This window comes from Pseudopipra pipra, chromosome 15 (genome assembly GCF_036250125.1).
Source record: "Pseudopipra pipra isolate bDixPip1 chromosome 15, bDixPip1.hap1, whole genome shotgun sequence".
Classification (NCBI taxonomy): domain Eukaryota; kingdom Metazoa; phylum Chordata; class Aves; order Passeriformes; family Pipridae; genus Pseudopipra; species Pseudopipra pipra.
Window position 1 is genome coordinate 8,282,284 of NC_087563.1, and position 22,805 is coordinate 8,305,088.

The window sequence follows — 22,805 nt, forward strand, 5'->3', positions numbered from 1 at the left end:
CTCAAACCCGAAATCTTGTCATTGCACATGTCCTACCAGAATTACTTCAAAAACTGGGCAGCTTGTTTTTCTTATTTTCATTTTTTAATATTGCAGATTGAAGAGTGTCATTAAGCAGTCTACAAATACTGAGTCAGCACAATGTTTACTCCAAGAATAAATGAAATTGAGTCCCTCTGACTTTACTAAAGTTACAGTCACTTGCACAATTGATCAGGTTACTCACCTACGCCTCTGTCTCTTCAGTTGCAACTAAAACCAGATCATTTAATGATCTTCCACTGTGTATTTACAATATTCCTAATTTTCTTGCCTCTTCAGAGCTGTGAGCATGTGATGTGGCTTTTACACACCTGTATAGCAGGTTGGCTGAGCATTGAGCTAACTGGTGCAGAGGACTCCAGAATTACCACTTAAAAATAATTAAAACAGAATTATCTAGTTATACAGGCATTTTAAATACAGCATGTACATTAAACCCATTCCAGCTACTACAGTGTAGAGCCTGCATGCATGCTGCAAACAACCCTGGTTATGTTCTACTTCTGCTTTACAGAACTCAGTTCAAATCCTACTGAATTAACAGCTGTAACTGAGTCCAGTGAAAAAAATAAGGATATTTCCCTGGCACGAGGTGGGGAACAGAGAAAGGCAAAGGAATAAAAAGCTTCAGGTGTAAAAGCTGAAAAGAGCTTTCAGAGATGGGCCATTGTCTTCAGAACACTGGGACTACCCATCCATTTCATTCCCAGGGGTGCTTTGTGTAGGGCAAACCAAAACTCCTTATTCCATAGCATCCTGGTCCATCTGGTGGGCACCTGCCAGTGCCTGTGGGGCAGGGAATGTGTCCCACACTTGTTCATCCTGGAGAAGAGGAGAGGAGACAGGTCAGACCTGATGGGGATGTGCAGCTTCCTCATGAGGGGCAGCTCTCTGAGACCCAGGGAATGGCTGGAGCTGTGTCAGGGGAGGGTTAGGTTGGATATCAGGAAAAGGTTCTTCCCCCAGAGAGAAGCTGGGCACTGAACAGGCTCCCCAGGGCAGTGGTCACGGCCCCAAGGCTGACAGAGCTCAAGGAGCGTTTGGACAACACTCTCAGGGACAGGGTGGGATTGTTGGGGTGTCCTGTGCAGGTCCAGGAGTTGGAACTGATGATCCTTGTGGGTCCCTTCCAGCTCAGGATATTCTGTGATATTCTATGATATAATTCACTGATTACAATGAGAGGTTCTGCAGAAAAGCTCAACATTGTATTTGAATTTATCGGGATGATGTAAATTCCAAATGTGCTGCTGCTGTAGACAGTTAACATGTATAAGTTGTCAAAGAAGTAAAACTTGTGTGGAAGCTCATTCCTGAAGGAAAAGGTCGTCTAAAGTGAGCAGTTAATTCCCTGTGTCTCCCAAGTCATCTACCTCTGATATGCAAAACAGTCCAGTCTTCAAATGCTGCTGGGAACAGAGGGAGCTTTAAGGAACCAAATCAAAGGCCTCGAATATCTTTACTTTGAGAATTTACTTGCCACAAAGTCATAAATATAATGCTTTTACATTCCTTTTGTCTGTCAGAATCTCTCTGCCCTTGAATGCCTTCCAGCATCCTTTAAAGTTTATTAACCTCTCAGATGTGCTGCATAAAGCCAATGAGATACACTGGGAGACAGCGTGGAGATAAGGGAAGTAATTCCATCAGTGAATGAACTGGGCTGTGTGTCTTTGAAGTGCTTTTAGAGCTGGAATGCAACTGAACTGGGAGCACACATTCAAAATATAAGTAGGAACACTCCAGTGAACAGAAAGTTACATTTAATGATTCTTTCAGAATGAAACTTGCTCAGGAAAGCTTGTAAAGGCTTAAACCAGCTGTATCTGGCCCTTATTGAGCAACCCTCTGTAGTAAATGACTAATGATTATTAATTCCTCTGGTACTCAGAGCAATCATTCATAATGAATTCAGAATGAACTCTTTTGGTGTTAATGTAATGTGTAATTCCAGGGGAGTCCTGTTACCCTGCTGCCTTATTAAGTACCCATTCAGTCTGGTCCGAGGTGTTACTACTCTTAAGCCATAAGCAGAGAGAAGTAATTACCAATGACATGTGGCTGAATTATTGAACAGCTTGTACAGAGTTCAAATATTTAACAGAAATCCACCTGCCAGCTCTACAGGTGACACAGCCCAGACCCTGTCCTTGTCCCAGGTGGGACATGGATCTGCCCAACAAAAACAGGAGAAAAAGGATCCTATTAGAGATAGAAATATTTACAGGGGAGGAAGATACAGATCTGCTGAAAATACTGGATTTTTGAGGGACTCCCTAAAAGAAAATTCAATTATTTCCTGCTGAAACAATCTATTGGGAAAACCTTCTGTCTGTTTGGATCTCCAGAAAGGGATTTTCCAGAAAGGAAATTCCACTATGGAATATTTTGAAGCTCAGTGGTTTTAGTCTAATACAGACAACATTTAAAAGGTTGTTAAAATGGAAGACATAATTCAACCTTGTCTGCAGAGTCTCCTGACTAAAAAACTGAGATAAAGATACACCCTCTATAGATGTCTTATTTGGAAAGTACCTATAGTTCTAATAAAGTTAATAACTGACAACCCTAAAGATGCAAATCATTACAACTACTCTTCTGGACTTTCCTGCTCAAACCCCACAATCTCCCCGTTATCTACACAGTTCATGCCATGTGCTGTAAAGATTTTATTACTTGATAACATCTATATGATTGTACTTGCTGACACACCAGGACAGCACAGCTCCAAATGGGAACTTATCTTCAAGGTAATCTCATTTGGAGTCTTCCCTCACATGGCTGTGGCCTCCTAACCATCCTCAGCCACCACCAAGAGGGGAGAAAAATCTATGTTCCAATACAGAATGAATGTGCACCACACAGGAGTGCTGGATATCAGGAGGAATTTCTTCATGGAATACTCAAGATATATGGGATACTCAAGAGCATTTTCCTTAATATATTGCACAGTTTACTCCATGATACCTACAATGAGAAATTCAGGCAAGCAAGGGGTTACCCTTCAGCTTCAATAACACAAATCCCCATTTAAAAACACAGATATGCATTTTGTATGTCTCCAAAGAAAACTTTCTAGGTCATTCAATACATGGAAATACATCTTTTGATTTTGAACCAGACTCTTTCTACTGCAAATGTCAACACAAGGTTTTCTTATTCCCAAAGTGGAAGGCATTAAAAAAAAAAAAAAATTAAAGATATTGCTATTTCACAACTTCTTTATTTTCATGCGTGTTTACTTATGTAATGTCACCATCTCTGTGTCTGGACTATCAATGGTTATTGAAGCGAATACACAAAGCTGCAGAGTTAAAGAAAGGCCAGATCTCCCACTTGGCTGCCAGAGGAACATCTTCCACTGTGAGGGTTAGTCAGAGTTCAGAATGGATGGAACAAACACACACATTATCATGCTGCTCCCCAGCCTCACTCAATACAGCACCAGTCCTGTACTTTAAATACATAATAAGTAGTTTGTCCCAGTTCATGAGAGATGGGATGAACAGCCAGAAATCCTGACTCAAGGCTGCCTGTTAAAATATCAATAGACACCTCCCCACCTTTCAGACACAATTGTTTCTCCAGAACATGGCCCTGTATCTTTATCAGTTTTCCTGAAGTGAAACCAGGACCTCCCCAGAATCACAGAATCATTCAGTTTGGAAAAGACCTCCAAGGTCACAGAGTCCAACCTGTGACTGATCCCCACCTTGTCAACCAGAGCAGAGCACTGAGTGCCACATCCAGTCATTCCCTGAACACCTCCAGGGACAGGGACTCCATCAGCTCCCTGGGCAACCCCTTCCAACACCTGACACCCCTTGCATGAAGAAATTCTTCCTGATGTCCAGCCTGAACCTCCCCTGGCACAGCTTGAGGCCGTTTCCTCTTGTCCTGTCCCTTGTTCCCTGGGAGCAGAGCCCGACCCCCCCGGCTCCCCCCTCCTGTCAGGGATTTGGGGAGAGTGAGAAGGTTCTCCCTGAGCCTCCATTTCTCCAGGCTCAGTCCCCCCAGCTCCCTCAGCTGCTCCTGGTGCTCCAGACCCTTCCCCAGCTCTGTTCCCTTCTCTGGAAATGCTCCAGCCCCTCAATGTCATTAAATTGAGGGGCCCAGAATTGGAACAGCACTAGAGGGGCCACAGCAGTGCCCAGCACAGAGGGACAATCCCTGCCCTGGTCCTGCTGCCAGACTTTGGCTGGTACAAAAATATTGTTCCATCTATTGCACTTGTAAAACCTGATGTTTTATTTGTGCACATCAACCCCACACAGTGAAATCCTGCTATTCCAGGGCATTCCTTCAGCTGCAGTTCCTGAAGCTCTATCAAAGGGAATATCACATTTAGATACTACTGTGGGACAGACACCTGCCTGGTGATGGGGAGAAGTTATTTCTACAACAGGAAACCACCCAAAGAAGGATTTTGTCTTAAAAGAATCTCAAAGGCAGACAAGAAAAAACAGTGTTTGGGTGAATTTTTCTTATGTTAGTGCAGTGTTTACAAAGTGCCCTATTGAAAATACTGATGCAATTCAACCATGCAGGAACAGAGAGGGTTTGAAAATGTGAGAAGCAGAGAAGGATCCACTTCTTTTCTTGAAATACAAGAAAAGCCAGTTTTCTTTGCACAAAAGAACTTTTTGAGCTTCAGCTATGCTTTGATGTGTGTGATTCACAGTAACATCTCACTGCATATTTTACAAGTATTTGAAATTGTTTATATTGCCTTAGATACACGCAAAAGGAGAAATAAATATACTTTGTGGCAGAGAAACACATACATTTCACGTGCCATTTCTTCCCCATCTCCAAAACAAGTAGATCTTTGCAACTGCATGTTCTGGTCACTAACTGATTTTATTACATCTAGTGTCTGTCTTCAGTGGTTTTATTTATTCCTGAGTTGCTCAGCAATAAATTGGCTGTTATTAATCAAACAACATTGATGCAAAAGTGGGAAAATGAGACTATGTTGATAACAGCTGTGATTTTCTCAAACCCTGGAATAAGCCATACTTTTCTTCAAGATTCCTTCCAGAATCAGAAGAAAAATCTGGAAAACACTTCAAAATCTGAAATTCCACTTGAAGTTTCTTTACTCTGTAGTACCAAACAACAGCTGTTTCCATCCTAAATAGCAGGAAAGCATCGGGGGGGGGGGGGGGGGGGGGGGAAGGAACCTAAACGGTGACAAATTTGTTTATTTTTTAAAACTTGATTTTTAATCTAAGCCATTTTTGAATGGCTCAGATTGATAACATACACAGATCACTTATTCTCAAGGTGCTTAAAATGCTTAGTTCAGTGACTGGAGAATCAACTTCACAATATTCTGGTTCCTCAGGCAGAAAAGGCTCTGACAAAATTTGCAGTTTAAAAAGCAGTTACATCCATCATTAATGCAGAATTCCGGTGGCCAGGATTTTTGCTGTGACTCCACTCGTGATTTCAGAAGCAGCCAGGATTCCTGTGTCTCCTCATCCAGGCTCTGTCTGCCATCCAGGTGAGCTCACCTGTGCCTGGCCCACAGCACCATCCAGCGTCAGAGCTTTGTGCTGCCTCTGAGCTGGGGCCAAAATCTGTGGTTTGTAAATCCACAGCTGCAGCTTGTCTCCTAAAAGACAGAAGGTGTAAAGAAACCAAAATAGTTCAGCTCTTCCTGCATCAGACTTGAATTTTTGTTGTACTTATGAAATTCAAGATCACAGAATCACAGAATGACAGAATCAGAGACTGGTTTGGGTTGGGAGAGACCTTCAAGATGATTTATTTCCAACACCCTGCAGTGGGCAGGGACACCTTCCACTAGTCCATCACACATGCACAGACTGTGATGCAAAGTCTGGGTGCATAATGTGGATTTTAAAGCCAAGGGGGATCGAATGGTTTCTCTGATCACCATTCTTTGATCTTAAAACCATCAACCTGCATTTCTACAGAGCTTTTCTACCAATTTGTACTCTCGGGCCCAGTTTATACCTTGGTTTTTGTGGGGCTTTTTATCTGCACTGTTGCCACCCAGAATTACTATTTGCAACCCAAGCGTCACCAAGAGCTTTCTGTTCAGAAGCACTGAGACCTTCTGTGCCCCAAAGCTCCACAGCCTCCCCCTTCCTCTCCAAGAAGAAAAGCCTGTGGGATGGTTGTTCCACGCTGCTGTTCCCGTGCTTGCACAAGGCTGACCAGAGGGATGAACGGAAGGTCTGCTCTCCCTCCCCTCCTCGGGCTCCTCAGAGCTGCAGAGTGGATTGCTCAGGGCAGACTGTGGAGCGTGGATGTTCCTGCAGGAAGGAGGAATCCCTGCAGAGAAGCAGGGAATCCCTACGGTGGCAACTGGCCACAGAGCGATGCTCACAAGGGTGGAGGCAGCAGGAGAGTTGTTTGTCCAGACCCTGTGATTAAGGACTGGAGGAAAGCAGAAAGGTACTGGATGGGGAACTGCAACGAGAGGTTTCACATCCCTTCTGTATTCCTGAGGAAGGATGATCAGACTGGGATTGATTTGTATGGGGTCATCACAGCACAAAAGGCCAGGAAGAGAAATGGCCTGAAGCAGCTCCGTGACCTCTCGGGCTGTGCAGTTACAGCCCAGCTGAGCACACAGTACTGCAGCTCTGCCTCTCCCATGCTGGGGATGGGAATCACAGGGAACCAAAACACAGGGAACACTGAAATCCTTCGGTACTAATTTATGGTCTTGTTTGAGAAAGAATCCTTCTCCTACAACAATGGTATTTTTTTGAGAGGTTTGGTTTTGTCTGGTCAGTGCCTTCACATTTAAGTCTTTGTGACCTACATACACACATGATCCAAATAAAAAATTAAAGAGAAAGAGAGCTCTATGTGACATTGCTTGGCTGAGCCAGCCCTGGAGCTGCTGTGGCCTCTGTATTATTTTCTCACACAGGGTCATCAAAGAGTTTATACAAATTTTGTTTGTTTGTTTTGTTTTCTTCATTATCATGTAAATGTTTAAATATCTATCTTCAAGAAAAACATAGAGTTTACCCACTGAAGGTGGCAGTGATGGATTCACCCTTGCTAGTGCTGTTATCTTGATATTATAAAGAAAAAAAAGTCTGGAGTTATATCTCTTAATAAAACACAGGACTGAGCACAAAGTGAAGGTCCTGGGAGTTAACACGTTCCCACTGAGCCCCAGTGGCTGAGACACAGCTTCCTGTGCCAACATAGAACAGGTGAGTTTAAATAATTTTCACCAAGACTCTTCAATGAGGTTTGGATGGCACAAGAAATTACTCTGGGGATATGAAATCCAACCCCTGCTATAAGTTACATTTGAATCAAGTTTGGTGGGACCATGACTGCCTGGTGACTACTTGTTAAGCCTGGATAAGATAAATTTGGTATCAGTTCGACTCCCATGACTGGAAACTTGCTGCAAACTGACTTCATAGCATATGTTCCATTTAGAATAATCCAGGCTCTGGGTCGATGTCTGCCTGCAAGTGAAGTTGTACCATTTGGACAAAGAAAAAAAAAATAACTAAGGACTGAAGTGTCCTGAAGGTTCCTCTGCTTTGTGGCTTGTCCCTGCAGGTCAGGGCTCTGAAATACCTGCACAAAGAAGTGCAACTCCCACAGTCTGGCACCTTCCAGGAGCCCCACATTGCTCAGCAGTTTGAGAGAACAACAGGCATTTCAGCACAGAGAAGGAGAAGCAGCTGGTGAGGGGATGAAGGAAGAGAGAAAAGCAATTATACTCTTATGGGTATCAAACAAGCCCACATCACTCTTACTTGTGCTTGGGGGTGCAAGGCCAGCTTGTATCACCTTTGCTGCTGATTGTTTTTTTGACAGGAATTGCTCCCTGAACAGTCATGTTCAGTGATTATTTGTCTCCTTCCTGCTTCCTCTGATTACAGCCAGACTGGGATATCCCTGATCCGCATAAAAATGAATATTTTAAAAGCCAGTGCTGTCCTCCAAGGGGCTCGTGCACCATTAGGTCTCCAGATTTACAGCACTAACAAAGAGCAATGTAGTAATGAGGTAGATGCAAGAGGCTACAAATGAGGAGAAAAGAGCTAAAAGAAAAGGATTTTGTTTATGATACCTATCTGACTGTAAATTATCATTGAGGTCCTGCCTTTATATAAGGAATTTTCACCAAATTTTGTAACCCCACTCTGTATGATAACAGCTCCTCTTGACTCTTGACTCAGCACATGCACTGGGTTTTGCCTGTGAGGATGAACAGCCAGGAAGCACCACCATCCAAAACTAAAGCATATTTGAACAGGACCTTTGATGTGTCACTGTGTTGTATCAAGTTCTCCTGTTTCCTGGGTCTCTGCATGAGAGGTTTTCCCACAGCGTAACAGCCGTTGGTGCTAAATAGCAGCTATTCCCTGTGGTCCCTGACAGGAGCACAGATTTCCCCAGAACTACTGAGGAAGCACAGTTATTAATTGCAATATGTGCACCCAGGCTGATACAGCTGGTGACAGAAATGCTAATGAATGCAAGGAACTGTGTCCTCACTGTGTAAAACATGTCACAGGCTCATCTCCTGCCTTCACAGTTCTAACTCCTCTGCCTATTTCCATGTTGTTAATTTTCCTGGTTTCCCCTCAAAAGAAGGTACAAGTCCAAGCCATGGCTCAAATCTATTCCCTTCTGGGCATATTGCTTTGCATTAATCCCAAACCAGTTGTGTAACTGAAATATTGGTCCATTTTCCCTCCCCATCCATTGCTGTCATTCACCAGCCATTCACCAGCTCTGCTGATACAAGGGCCCTGAAATCCAGAATATCCAGCCTTGGCTCACTGTGGGGGACCCTCTCTCCCACCATGTAAAGCTTTGTGGGTGCTTTATGCCTATGAAGACTGTCTCTATGTGCTTAACCCTCTGAATTGACTCATATTTTCCACCATTTGGGAATGATTCAAGAACTTCCTTTGGCCTGACCAGATCTGACTCATTCTGGGCAATTTCAGGAACTAGAATCAAATTGAGATTGGTGTAGAAAAAACACAATTATAGTCAAATTGTAACTACAGCCTCTCTGCTGATGTGACAAGGAATTCCTGGCCTCCAGTCTGCAGGCAGAGGCAGGATTTATCTTCTCTATCACTGGCCCAAGTCTGCACCAGCCAGCCAATTTGATTTTATTCTGAGGGAAAAACATCCTGAGTACCATGAATCCCTTTTATATTAAATTTATGCCATAGAGGAAAACCCTCTTACAATTACAAAAAGTCCACTCATATATGAAAACATGCTGAAAAACCAGAGAAATAATATCACATTTCCACAATTACAATGTATTAGAGAACAGTGTTTTGAATTCTAAAATACACTTTGTTTTGAGTGGTTTACACAAGCATTTAAGCCTTTCAAATTTCATACAGGAGGCAGCTGCAAAGTCTGTTCTGTGCCTGCAAGCACAGATGAGGTATAGAGGATGCTTTGTGATGACTGATTATATTACATTTATCAAATTTTAAACCGTACTGACTTTTACATCTTTCATTCTTCATCTCAGAGAGGATAAGACATTTTCTCCTTTCTCCTTCTGTTCCTTCCCCTGCACTGGGGAGATGTTTGGCTGCTTCAGCTTTTGTGCAGAATCCCAACTGCATTCTCATTAAGAGATAACATGATTGAATTCTGTTAATTCTTTTGGGACCCAGACCCTTACACTGTACGACTCACCATACTCATTTACTACAGAAATGTGTCACTTGACAGGCACATCATGAAATTCCAGATTTCAGAACATTTTTGTCATTCCAGTGGATGCCAAAACAGAACAAACTGACCACCCCCAGATATGTACTAGACCAAAGTACAGAACTGGTGATGGAACATTCAGTAAACATCCAACTGACACTGTAATCAATGACAAGGGGATGAAAACAATTCCAGGTGCCAGTGATGCTCTGACATGAATTATCCAAAGTGCAGACCTCAAAACCACAAGGAACAAATCCTGTATGATGGGCAGATTGCTTGGAAGCAGTTTTAAATAATTCTCAATCTTTTCCCCATAATAAATACAATTACATGGTACAGTTCATTTGTTTTTCTAACAGTTTTCCATCTCTTTTTACTCCAGAAGTTAGGTTGAGCCTAATAGAGGAACCCTATAATCTAGCAACAAAGCAGTCATTACTGGGTCCTTCCTTTTCAGCATGAAGTCTCTCTGTTGTAGTTTAATTTCTGTATTTTTAAACTAGTATGAACTATTCCTGGAAAATGCATTTTTAAAGCATTTCTCAATTTTTTTAGAAGCCTAAAAATGCCTACTACAAGCCCGAAGAGAAACAACCACACACTTCTAACCAGTTGTTCCAGTGAACAGAAATATATTTAAACTGGCAAAGTTGTCTTTTCCCAGTAGAGTTTGTGCTGCTCAGCATGGTGGTTTCAGCTGTAGTGGGGAAAGAACTCCATCTGTTAAAAAATAAAGTGCTGTCCAGCTACATCAGCATATCCTTGGTGCTGCAGGCTTGGCCCTTGTTCTGTGATAAGCCCCATATGGGGAATTAGATTAGTACAGCTATAGAGAAATGCAACGTAGGTACACCAACATATTTCCTCAAAAGGCTGGTGAAACAGTCATGGAAGGCTGGCATTTTTCTTTTTATTATTTGCTGAGGGGTGAGTGGGGAGAGTTTCAGTTGGACAGCTCTAGAAAGAACAGAATTTGTGTTATGAAAGACACTGATACTGCATCGTCCTTCATATGCAATTCAAGATCAGACATTACTGCTGTTACACCAGTGAAATAACAGTGTTTAAACATTCTGAACTATTTTCATGCATTTTACCTTTTAAGAATCTGCAGTACCTGCTGAGCACCACTATTCAAGTTCCCTTCCCTGAGGCAGACATATTACTTTACTTCACAACCTATTCTCTAGTATTTAAATTAGTTGGTAGCAAAACAAATAAAGTGTGTGGTGACATTGAGCCTTTGCCTAGAAAATACATTCTATATTTTAATAACAGCATTGAAACTCCTGGCCTACAGATAACACAAGATGCTTTGTAGAAAATACTGTACAGCCTCAGTAGGTTCAACAGTTTCATAGAATCATAGAATATCCTGAGCTGGAAGGGACCAACAGGGATCATCCAGTCCAACTGCTGGCTCTGCACAGGACACCCCAACACTCCCACCAAGTCCCTGAGAGCGTTGTCCAAACATTCCTTGAGCTCTGTCAGCCTTGGGGCCGTGACCACTGCCCTGGGGAGCCTGTTCAGTGCCCAACCACCCTCTGGGGGAAGAACCTTTTCCTAATATCCAACCTAACCCTCCCCTGACACAGCTTCAGCCATTTCCTGGGGTCCTGTCAGTGGTCACACAGAGCAGAGATCGGAGCTGCCCCTCCACTGTATGTGACAAATCTGCGAGCATTCCTGCTAACCTCAGTAATATAAAAACTGGGCTTTTGCAGCTTCAGAAGTCACTTGACAAATGGAAGAATCGCAAAAATCTGAACCACCCCATTCCAGCTTTCTGACAGAGGCACATTCACAAAGTCCTGGGTTCAGCCAGACTCCACGGGCCGTGCAGTTGTGACGTGGGTAAAAACATTCTGTGAGACAGCACTGCCTTCCTGCTTAGGGCTTTGAACAGTCCACCCCTGTAACACAACAGTTCAAATTGCATTGAAATGCTCTAAACCCCTGCTCCATGTCTCAAAATCGCCTGTTAAAGCTCTTCATGGCTTCCTGGTAACAAAACAACGCTCTGAATATAAACAAGCATCCAGTGCTCCACATTGTGCTGTGGCAAAACTTGCATGGACTTCAACTGGCAGGGGGGTCACAGCCAATGATCGTGACAAACAAAAAATGTAGGAGCAAAAAGGCAAGATCCAGCCAGTCTGATCCCAGGGAATGCAGTTAAAAGGCACAATGTTTTTCAAATTATCAAGATTAGTTTTAATTACATTAGTCTTCCGCCTTTAGAGTCGCTAACAGACAGATATGCAGAAGTCACAGGCTGAGTGACACCGTGACAGAGCTGTTATTGTACCTTGGCACTTGTCACTTTATGGACTTGTCTGTGACAGGACCAAGGAAAAGGATTTCTTAGCATTCTGACTGCATCACTCCAACTCTACACTCCCCAAAACTTTCGGACAAGCAACATTTACCAACTTTTTCCTCAGATCCCCACGTGTCCTCATCAAATGTCTCATGTCAATCATCTCTAATATGATTTAGTGAACCAGCTGCTGATGATCAACCCTTGCAAAACAAACAGAGGAGTTTATTGATTACAGTATCAGGGCCACAGCCTGTTTTGTTCTGGAGATGGTGGAATGTTTTTTACGTGACTGTAAGTCTTGAGTTAAAGAGTCTCTGAGTGAAGGCCACACAATTTCCCAACCATTGCCAATCAAGCACATACTTGAAAGGTACAAGAGTGAGTTCTTAACATGATGGATTATTTCTCTTAATGTGCAAACCCATTCCAAACAGTGTTTCCCCAGAGCCAGAAGTTACAAGATTATATGGTAAGAGTAATTAAGAAGTGATCTAACTCTGTCAAATGAATTGTATTGCAAAGGACCATGCTGGGTATTGCTGATGAGCTCTGACAGGAATATAAGCCTGATGACTCCATAAACTGATCCTACACGGAATTAGATTAGGTAAAGGTAAGAAAACATGCCTGACAGATATGCATAGAACACAGGGATACACTTTTCCTTGTTTTGAAATACACTTGGGACAGCAGGTTCCACAACTGAAAGTCCACAAGAAATCACAACATGAGACACTGAGAAGAACAAAAATCTGTAAGAGGTGTGGTGGAAGGACCTTAAAGAGCTAAAAATTTGTACTGTCCTTTAAAGTAGGGACATAAGGACACAACCACTCTTCCCTCTCCCCCCCCTCTGCCCTGCCAAAAAAAAAAGGCTGATTGAGGGCAACCTCTGCAGTTTATTTCCTTATATATTCCTCCTCGACACCTGCGATATTTTAAAATGAATAATAACTTTCCATTTTTATTACACATGAGGGTTCATTCGTTATTTTTATCAGGAATGGAAAAATACACAAAGCAGACAGGGACAGACACAGTCCAAGATTTACTTTCAAAATCAGAAGAGCTGAAAATACTTGTCTGTGATGACAGCAGCTCTTGAGTTGGTAAACTGAGCACGTCAGATGTGGCCTGAGGAAGTAAGAGGGTGGATAAAAGGGAACCCTGTGGAAAGACAGAAAGAAAAATGAAACAGATAGACAAAGCAGGAATGGGAACCAATCATCCAGCAAAATGTTACCAAAAAAATGTCAGAGAAAGAAAAAAAGTCTGGCATTGAAAATTGCTAACTGCAAGTTTTTATTCTAATTTTGTCAGAGAACAGAGCATCTGATAAAGAGATGAAATGTGCTCGTCAGGCACAGAGACATTAACATACACAAATGGGCCATGACCTCTCCAACTGTTGTTAGTGCCTTTGTGTGTGTGTGTTTGCAGCCATCAGGAGGGACAAATTAATCCTCAGTGTAATTGGATTAAAAAGTCAGTGGAATTACATCAGAAATTATTATTACCCCAAATATCTTTATATTGATGTGATTATATGGTGTGGGAAGTTACCAGCTCAGCGTGGCTTTCCTCCCACTGCTCACAGGAGAGTTGCAGAGCTCAGGGCAAGCTGGGATTTATTTTTGGGTTTGGTTAGGTTTGTTTTGTTTGTTTTTAAACTGAGAATTCAACTGCATGGCAAGGGTAAGCTTTCAATACCTTTGTTTGGCCTTTTCAAGCACGGGGAAAGGCTTGAAAAACTTGAATGCATTGTCATTTATGCCCCACCCCTCCCTTTTGAACATTTCAAAACTATCACAAGAGAGGCAGAAGGAATCACGTTAGTGTGGAATCCCAGGCTCCAAAGTGTCTCTCTTTTATGACTTTCAAAACACTGGAGAGAGTGAACTCAAAGGAAGATCCAGTTACAAAACATACCAGCTATGAATGACGTGTGGAAATTCCTGCAAGGATGTGAGACAAGAGTTACTTGGTCTTATTCAGGTAAAGCAGGAAGGCAAGTTGGCTTCAGGAGGCACAGCCTTTGGAAATCTACCCAGAAAACCCCAATATTTGTTCTATTTTGGTGACCACACTGCAGTGCCTAGCTCTGATTTGCAGCCAATCCATATATAATTGTTGCATGTAAGACAATGTCTAGATGGGAAACACATTTGTCTCCACCAGACACTTTACTGAAATACATCCAACTGGTTAAGTAAAACAATTAGCAAGAAAGATGAATGTATCAGTAACTCTTCATTGAAGGAGATAAATTAATTTGTAATTTATGGAATAACTAGACGCATCTGAAATACTAATGATCTGGTTGCTGTGTCATTGTCAAGGATGACATTTAGCACTCACACAACACTTCATCCTCAAGTTGTTTTTAAACATTCACTATAATTAAACCACATTAGACTTCTGTGAGTGAAAAGTTATTGTTCATTTTTCACAGCCAGCAAAGCTGAGGCTACAAATAAGTGACAAAGAGAAGGACAGTGTCACAGACACGCTGGCAGCTGCTTCAGCTCGGGAAGTACAATGGATCCAAATGATTACCAGTCAATTCTGTTTCCTCTATTGTCCCATCTCCTTGGGCTCTGTCAGCACAAAACCTAAATGAGAACAGACTATGTAGGATTCCCACTTCTGTAAGTAACTAAGGTCAGTATTTTACAGTCCCTGTTTCTCCTATTTGACATAAGATTTATCTGCAGGGACCACAGGTAAGGAAAAGCCACAGCTCCACAGTTGTACGTTCTCTTGATGTGAACAGAACTTGTCTGCAGATGTAGAATAACCCCAGAAACACTACAAAGAACAAAAAAGTTCCTTTGACATATTATTCATGGCTAGAGAGACTTCTGTAATTTGCTCAGAGGAGTTCTGTGAGAAATTGTGAATTAATCACCATGCTGCCTTACCTACAGTTGAGTTAGGTCCCCAATTTATTCTAGTTTCAGTGATAATGCCAAACCAAGTAATTCTTGAATAAAATAGCCAGGAATTTGAGATGAGTACTTTCACAGCAGGCAGGGAGGGATCAGGACAGGAACAACATAGCAGTTATAATATGGGCTGGGAATAAATGCAACACACTTCAATGGGATACAAATAGTCCTCGTGGTACTGCAGGAAAAGCTGCAGAGTTATTTATATTGGGGTGGCAGGTAAAAGTTACAGCCAGGGTTGGACCCAATTGTTTTGAGGTGGTGGTGGTGGGTGTTTTACCCAATTGTTTTGTGGTCTATACAAACACACAGAGATCTCCATGCAACTTGAAATCTACATTTTGAAAGAACTTTAATCAGAAGAAAAACAAAAAAATAAAATAAATGATGACAACAACAAAAAACCCCAAACCACAAAAACTCCAACTTGGAAAATGCACTGCCAAAAAAAGTATTTCCATCATGTAATTCCTACACAAGTACATAGAAAATACTGCAGAAAACACTTAGGAACAAGTTTACAGATAAAAGAAAGGCTGGAGCACACGTTTCTTCTCCTTCAGTCATTGGTGATATTAACCAGCACGCACCTAGAAATAATGGGAGGAGGAAATGGGTCAGGAAAAAACCAAACAAAGTTGGGAAATGCTCAGAAACCCCAAAAGGCTCTTTTACTCCAAATTCCAGTCCTGCCTTAGGCATATTTTTTATCCTTTCAACTTTTGAAACACTACAGAAGTTACTTCTTATAAAGATGCTGCAGTAACCAGGATATTTCTTGACTTGAATCAATTAAGAAATAACTTTCCAAATTAAGTTTTTAAATGAAAGATATTTCATTATTTCAGTAAAAGACAGTTACATTGTATGTGTGGAAAACTAGATATAAGGTGATACTGTTTCAAAATATGAAACAGTAGCTGTATTAGGAATTTTGCATCCTCAAAGTTGTTTTATTTAATGGAAAAATCTGTGGAGATACAATTGGATACCACCAGTACCTGAGGCTGCTCAGACTGCAGAAGAAAGCAGAAACCAGTCAGACTATAAGGTAAGACAGGAAGTAGCTTCAGATTCACATTTAAAATTATAGAGTCTGAAACATGTCAGCAATGAGCCAGTGCCAGCACTTCACCCCAAAGGCTCACTTAGAGCACCCCGGCTATGGAAATGCATTTAAATCAACTCTCCATATGGACATCGGGTAAAGCCCCAGTCTTTGACTTCATCTCTTGTTGGTAAGAAATTTAGCACATAATTAACTTTTCAAATTGCAGGGTAGACTTCTGGGTCATGTGAGATTTCACAAATCCTTTAACAGTCATTCATAAGCCCAACAGAGTGAGCTTTATGTCTACAGAAATCAGTTATCAAATATTACAGGAATGACTGATTTTTTTTTCACTCCATATCAATTTTCTGTAATAAGTCACTAACAAAGTTTCAAACCTGCTTAATTATACTTAACAATTCTTTTAAGAGCATGCTATAGAAGCAGCAAGTTTGCTGCATACAATCAAGACCCAGTCTTTGCTTTCAATTTATTTGCCTGTATCCCTCTGCATTGCTTACACACATTGCTTTCCTTGTTTTTAAGTAGGAAAGCCTTGAAAATTTCACAACAGCAGATCGTGCCTTGCAAACGCTGAATAATGGATTTATTAACACTGCATAAAACTGTGAACACTAAACTCGGTGAAGCTTTTTGTGAGAGCCTCAGGCCTTCCCCAGGGTCACAGGAAATTGCTGTCACTGTCACAGCCACAGGAAGCCATTGTCACTGTAATTCAGACTGAGCAGGGGAGCAAAGCACGATGCTTCCTGTGGCACAGTGTTTCTGTGTTTGCAAAGAGCCAGCAAAGGCTGCAGCTACTGCACTTACATAAACCACAACCTCTTGAATGTGTGCAGTCCCAAAGTCTCAGCAAGGCTCTTGTTTGAAAACCTCCTCTCTAAAATTCTTACACCCCAACCTAGATATTAGGAGAGGTATCTCCTGTCCTACCTGCTATAAAGTCTCCCTATACATCCACACACACCTTTAGAGCTGTTGTGTGCTCACACTGAGATCAGTTGCAGCAAGAGCAGGCATAAGGAATTTATACATATCCAGCTACCTTGGATACCAGTAACACCACAAATTCCAGGGTGCAGCTCCTTCTGGAGACTAACACAGCTTTACTGCTGCGGCAACTAAATCAGCTCCAAGGAAGCTGAGGGAAGCCACATTTTGGCTTCACTGTAACCCTGATTATTCCTCATTTATGAATATTGTTCCTTAAAACCTTGCATTTTGTGTTGGCTCTTTCCTGGTAGTGCACATCCAGGGAATGTGATGCTCAGAGAATGATGGGCATCTGAATCTATGCAGCATCTTAAAACTACACCCACCCCACCCATTGCACTTAATTAACAGACATGGTGTGACTGTTCACAGACCTCCAGATCTGAGTTTCAAGACAGAACAAATCAATATCACTAATACTGAGCACACAGGTCTTTAAACTGTCAAGTTTAAAGATTTCTATGTCCCAGGTCCTCATCACATCCCATCTTGCCCACACAAACCATTCTTTCCCCATGCAGAGAGATCCACTCAGAACTGCTGCTTACAGGCCTCATGCCTGTAACCACATCACATCCCTTCACTCTCTCCACCCAAAATTACACCTTCCTCAGCTTCCCATCCTGCCAATTTGCTGTAACACATCTTTGTAGAGCTTTACATTTTTCTTGCATTCATTTTGTTTTATTCCCTCCAATTGTCTCAGTTCCTCTCTCTAATTTATAGTTTCTTCTTTCCACTAATGTCCTTCCTGCCACTTGCTGAACACAGATTTGTTTTAATTTACAGGGAGTGTGTTAGTGCAATCTGTTTCATTAATTTAATTCGTTGTATTTTGGCAGTTTCTAAAGGTTCCAGGATAGAAACAAGACTCCAGCTATGCCAATCACTATGCAGACCAGCCACTGTAAGACAAATCCCATCCTAAGGAGATTACAGGTTAGATTTAAAATAAATAGAAATCAAATGGTGGTCAAAGGAACTTGGGATGGGAAAAAAAATTATATAGTGAGGGCTTTTTTGTTAAATTTACAAGTTTCATCCTGCATCCACATGACTACTGTTAGCATGCTTGGATTTAAGGGTTGCCTATGGTATCATATTTCTGTGGGCCATTAGACTGGTACATAAATGTCCTTATTCACCTCTTTTGAAAAGCACATATAGTACCTTCCAGCATTCAAATGAGCTGTTCGTGTTGTATTTTAAGACCCCACAGTAGGGTCGAGCACATAATCTCCTCTGTTACTGCAGTGGAGCAGCGTGAACAAGCCATACACCCACATTTGTTTCCTATGTGGAGCATGGGGGTTGCTGGGGACTCCAGTAGGTGTAAAAAGACATCAGTTTGCATTTTAATGGCCCGTGTCTGCCGCAAGCAACACCTGGTGAAAAGGTGGAATTCAGTAGGACTTGCAAGAGCAAATCTTCCATTTTATGCCCATCCTTTACATAAATCTGAGCTTAACATAACAAAGAGCCTGCTGGGCTGAGCTGTTGGATCTGAAAGTCCAATCAGCTCAAGGGCTGAGTAGTTTCTTTGTGTTAGTTGGTAATTTCTTGTAGGCTCAGGATTTATTGCCCCTGTTCCCTGGCGGGCTCAGCAGCCCCAGCTGTCTGCAGTTAAACGCCAAAGGTACAGAATATCCACAAGAGATAAAACCCTTGTGGTTTGTAGCGAGGACCGTGACCCTTCCGGCCTCCCCTGCCTCAAAGGTGTCTGGCAACTTTGTTTCTGCGAACTTCTGAGTGCGACTGTTTGCAATCTTTTGAAACAGAATCAGGGAGCAGCTGTGGCTGCTCCACCGCTGGAAGTGTCCAAGGCCAGGTTGGACGGGGCTTGGAGCAACCTGGGATAGTGGAAGGTGTCTCTGCCCATGGCAGGGGGTTGGAACGAAGTGGGCTTTAAGGTCCTTTCCCATCCAACCATTCCAAAACCTTAAGGGAAAACACTAACACCTCCCCTTTTCAAGACTGCGTTTTCCACTTTACCCGATGTTCCTAAGTCATGCAGCACCTTAAAGTGCTGATTTATCCCTCGAAAGGCACCAGACTGGATCCCCCTGAGGGGCGAGCTAACCGCTTTAAGCGGCGAACTGGACACCCCGAGGGGCGAGTTCACCCCCCTGAGGAGCGAAGTGACGCCCGTAAAGGGCGCTCCGATGCCCCCTGAGGGGCGCGCTCCACCCTCATGGCCGCCCGCCCTCCCGCCCTCGCCATTTTCCCCCGCGCGCTCCCCAGTTCCCGCCCCGCGACAGACACCTGGCGCCGCCAATCACCGCCCTCCCTCGGGAGCGGCGCCTCCCTCCGCCAATGAGATGTCGCAGCAGCCCCGCAAGCCTCGCCCCCTCACTACACGGCGGCCTATAAAGGGCTAAGCCGCGCCCCCTCTTCCCCTTCCCGACTCGGCGCTGAATGAAGCCCCCGCTGGCCAACGGGAAGTTCCCGCGGGGTTTGACGGACCGCTGCGCCGTCCAGTAGAAGAGCAGCGTTGCGGCGCGCCCGCCAATCGGACGCCGCTTGCGGGCGCGGGGGGCGGGCCCTCCCTCCCCGCGGGCCGTGGCCGTCGCTCCCGCGGCTGGAGGGAGGCGGCGGAGAAAATGGCGGCCATGGCTGCGGAGGCGGCGGCGACTGCGGCGGTGCCGGGGGACGGCGGTGCCGGCGAGGCTGAGCCCGAGATGGAGCCGATCCCGGGCAGCGAGGCCGGCGCGGACCCTCCGCCTGCCGTCAGCGAGGCCGTGGAGTCGGCGGTGCCGGATGGCGAGGAGGCCGACGGCGGCAAGGCCGAGGAGCCGCCGCCGGTGCAGCGCGCCCGGAGCCCCGGCGGGACGCGGGAGCCGGACGCGGGGAGGACGGAGGAGCCGCCGCCGTCGCCCCGCAGCCCCGCAGTGGAATCGCCGCGGTCCGAGCCCCGCGCGGCGCCCAGCCCGGGGTGCTCGGAGCCGCCGCAGCCCTGCCCGCCGCCCGAGCCCGCCCGGGAGCCGCCGCAGCCCTGCCCGCCGGCTGCCGGGGGCTCCGCGGGGCCCGGGGAGGAGCCGTCCCGGCCGGAGGAGGAGGAGCCGGATGCTGCCGCCGCCGTGGAGCCCGATCCGCCGGTGCCCGCGACCCCGGGCGCGGGGGAGGCGGAGGCGCCGGCGCTGCTGCCCGGCTCCGAGGTGCGGGTCACCCTGGACCACATCATCGAGGACGCCCTGGTGGTCTCGTTCCGGCTGGGAGAGAAGCTTTTTTCCGGGGTCCTCATGGACCTCTCGAAAAGGTGAGAGCTCGGGGGGGAGCCGGCTGAGCCCCCCACCCAGCGCCGGGGCCGGGAGCCCGCCCGGAGCCCCCCGGGGCGGGATGGGGGGCGGCCCCCGGGACCCTCGGGGGCGCTGCCCGGGCAGGGGCGGAGGGGCACGGCGGCTGCAGCCCCCCCTGCACTGCACTCCCTTCCCCTCCCCTCCCATTCCCTCCTTGGCCCCGGTCCGCCTGGGACCGAGGGGCTGCTATTCCCCGGGGAGCGGAGCATCAGCTCCCGCGCATCCTCCTCCTCCTCGACCCTTCCAGCCGAGGGTGGGAAGGGCCCGGGGAATGGGAATGGGAAGATGGGAGAGGCGCGAGCACATGGGCACAGCCTTTGGGCTTGGCTGGGTTTCCACGGCGCCTGCAGCATCATCCCTGTGTGCCTGGGAAAAGGACCCGAGCTACAGATGTACGAAACAGACCCAGAGATCTCTTTTCCCTGTTCGTTCTGGCTTACATTGCTAGGTAACCTTATTTTTCAGTACTTACTTTTTTCAGAATAATGGTTTTCAAGGCAGGCTGTTGCAGTTATCAGTGCAGTTATTAATTAGTACTAATTGCTCCTTGTATGCAAGGAATGAGTTGACGTTTATTGGTTCTTAAATATCCTTTTGGATGGGGGGGGATTGTTATGTATCACCAAATAACTTATCAGACAGCCTTATCAGACTGTGAGCTTTAGGGTTTGCTTCTTTTCATTGCCTTCCTATAGCAAGGGATTCTTGGGAGAATAGAAATCGTTGTATCTTATAAACAATTTGACTACTGTTTACAGGTGAAAATACCTCTTCATCTTAGTGTTTGTTTTGTAGACTTATAAGGACTATGCAGATACATGACAGAAGAGTGAAATTTGACCAAGGTTATTATTTAAAATAATCGGTGTGCAAAACATACAGTGCTTTTCTCCCCCAAATTTAAGCTGCATGTGTGGGCATATGTATTTTTACACTCCTTTTACATGTTTAATAACTTCCTATAATATCAAAATTGTCATTACTTCCTAGAAGGAAAGTGTTTGAGACCAGCAGTTTTGGCCTGGGCCTCGCTATATGGTTGGGTCTTGTCACACAAGGCCTTTTCTGAAACCCGGGTTTTGGATAATACCATGGAATTAAGTTTTAAATTTGTCAGTTGTTGAGGTATAAAATGCTAAGCTACCAATTTGTCTTTTGAAGCCAAGTACTAAAATCTGGTCTGCTAACTGCACTCACTTGGAGCGTGAAATAGCGTGTCAAGGCGGGGCAGAAGGTGATGAAAATTAAGTCGTAATCCTGGGTAACATTGATTCTTTTGTAGGTTTGAAGTTGTAGCAGCAAAATGACATTGTTGCCTTGGTCAGGAGGGTGAGGCACTTGGTTCTGTGCTTCCAGGGGTGAAGGGAAATACTGGCTTCTCCCTTACTCCTGAGAGGGATTGGACCTTCCTAAACACACGTTGACCACAAACATCCTCTTTTTCTGAGGTTCTTGTGCACTGAGGGTCCTTCTGTCATGCAGTAGATCTGCAACTCTTTGCAGCAAAAGTCAGTTTGCAGGGTGGCTGCTGCTCTTGTGCCTCGGTGAAAGCATCTCCATTCTCCCTGGTGCCAAACACAGCCCCGGGACAAACCTTTGCAGTGGGAACTGTGCAAAAGCCATGAGGAAAGGCTTGGGCTATTCCTCCCAGATTCTCTTTGCAGTGGAACCACTTATTCCTTCCTCTCCATTCATATGCTCTTCCCATGTAATAGAGGTGCTTGTTACATGGGAATTCAGGAGGTGAAACATAAACTCTAAAGGCCAAGCTCTGCAGAGGGACTGGACGAGAAGAACTGAGTTTTGAGATGTAAGGTCTGTAGTGTTTGGCTGGTGACAAGTAAATATTGATAGATAACAGGAGTCTCTGTTCAGATGCCTCAGAGCAGGAAATGCAGTGGAAAACGAGCTCTGTTTCTACTGGACTGTTTCTATGGTCCAAGAACTTGCTGCCTGTAATAAGTTGAAACATTATGAAAAACGAAGGTGTTACATGAATGGCCAAATTTCAGTCTTACCACATCAGTGGTGACTAAAGGGTATTACTGTTTAGGTCAGCTTTTTATTATATCTCTTTAGTTTTGTTTTGTGATTCAGCACCTGGACTTGTAGAACATGAACATATTCCAGGAACGTCCTTCTGTATCTGTGGCAGGTCCTGGAAGTCTTGTAACAAGTTTTTCCCCTGGACCAAAAACTAAAAAGAAGGCCAGAGTTAAATGAAAACCACCTAAATTCCAGCATGCATTTACCTGACAGCACTGGGAGTTCTAGCAGGGAAGATGGGTGGTTCCTGAAATCCATCTCATTCAAATGCTTGGGAATAATCTTACAAACTTTCCTAATATCAAAGAGATTGATATTTTAAGATCGACAGCTCTAATTAAGTAAAAGTGAAAATTTGTATTAGAATTTACTCATTC

The 22,805-nt window shown here is 44.4% G+C and overlaps 1 protein-coding gene and 1 long non-coding RNA gene across 6 annotated transcripts in view; one reads left to right on the plus strand and one right to left on the minus strand.

The window, feature by feature from the left end:
• Nucleotides 1-15,356: 15,356 nt before the first annotated feature.
• LOC135422501 (uncharacterized) lies at nucleotides 15,357-19,269 on the minus strand. The gene is made up of 2 exons (XR_010434506.1): nucleotides 19,079-19,269; nucleotides 15,357-15,611 (listed from the first exon to the last, which is right to left on the minus strand). It is a non-coding gene; the product is annotated as an uncharacterized LOC135422501 (long non-coding RNA).
• A 352-nt stretch (nucleotides 19,270-19,621) lies between these two features.
• The window catches only part of PWWP2A (PWWP domain containing 2A), a 32,075-nt gene continuing 28,891 nt past the window's right edge, over nucleotides 19,622-22,805 (plus strand). For 3 of the 5 annotated variants that reach the window (XM_064671693.1, XM_064671692.1, XM_064671691.1), the window contains exon 1: nucleotides 19,622-20,342. In XM_064671693.1, the coding sequence (XP_064527763.1) occupies nucleotides 19,687-20,342 (656 nt within the window). In that variant the 5' untranslated portion in view covers nucleotides 19,622-19,686. The remainder of the gene's footprint in view (nucleotides 20,343-22,805) is intronic. The other 2 variants (XM_064671694.1, XM_064671695.1) reach the window with 2 other exon arrangements.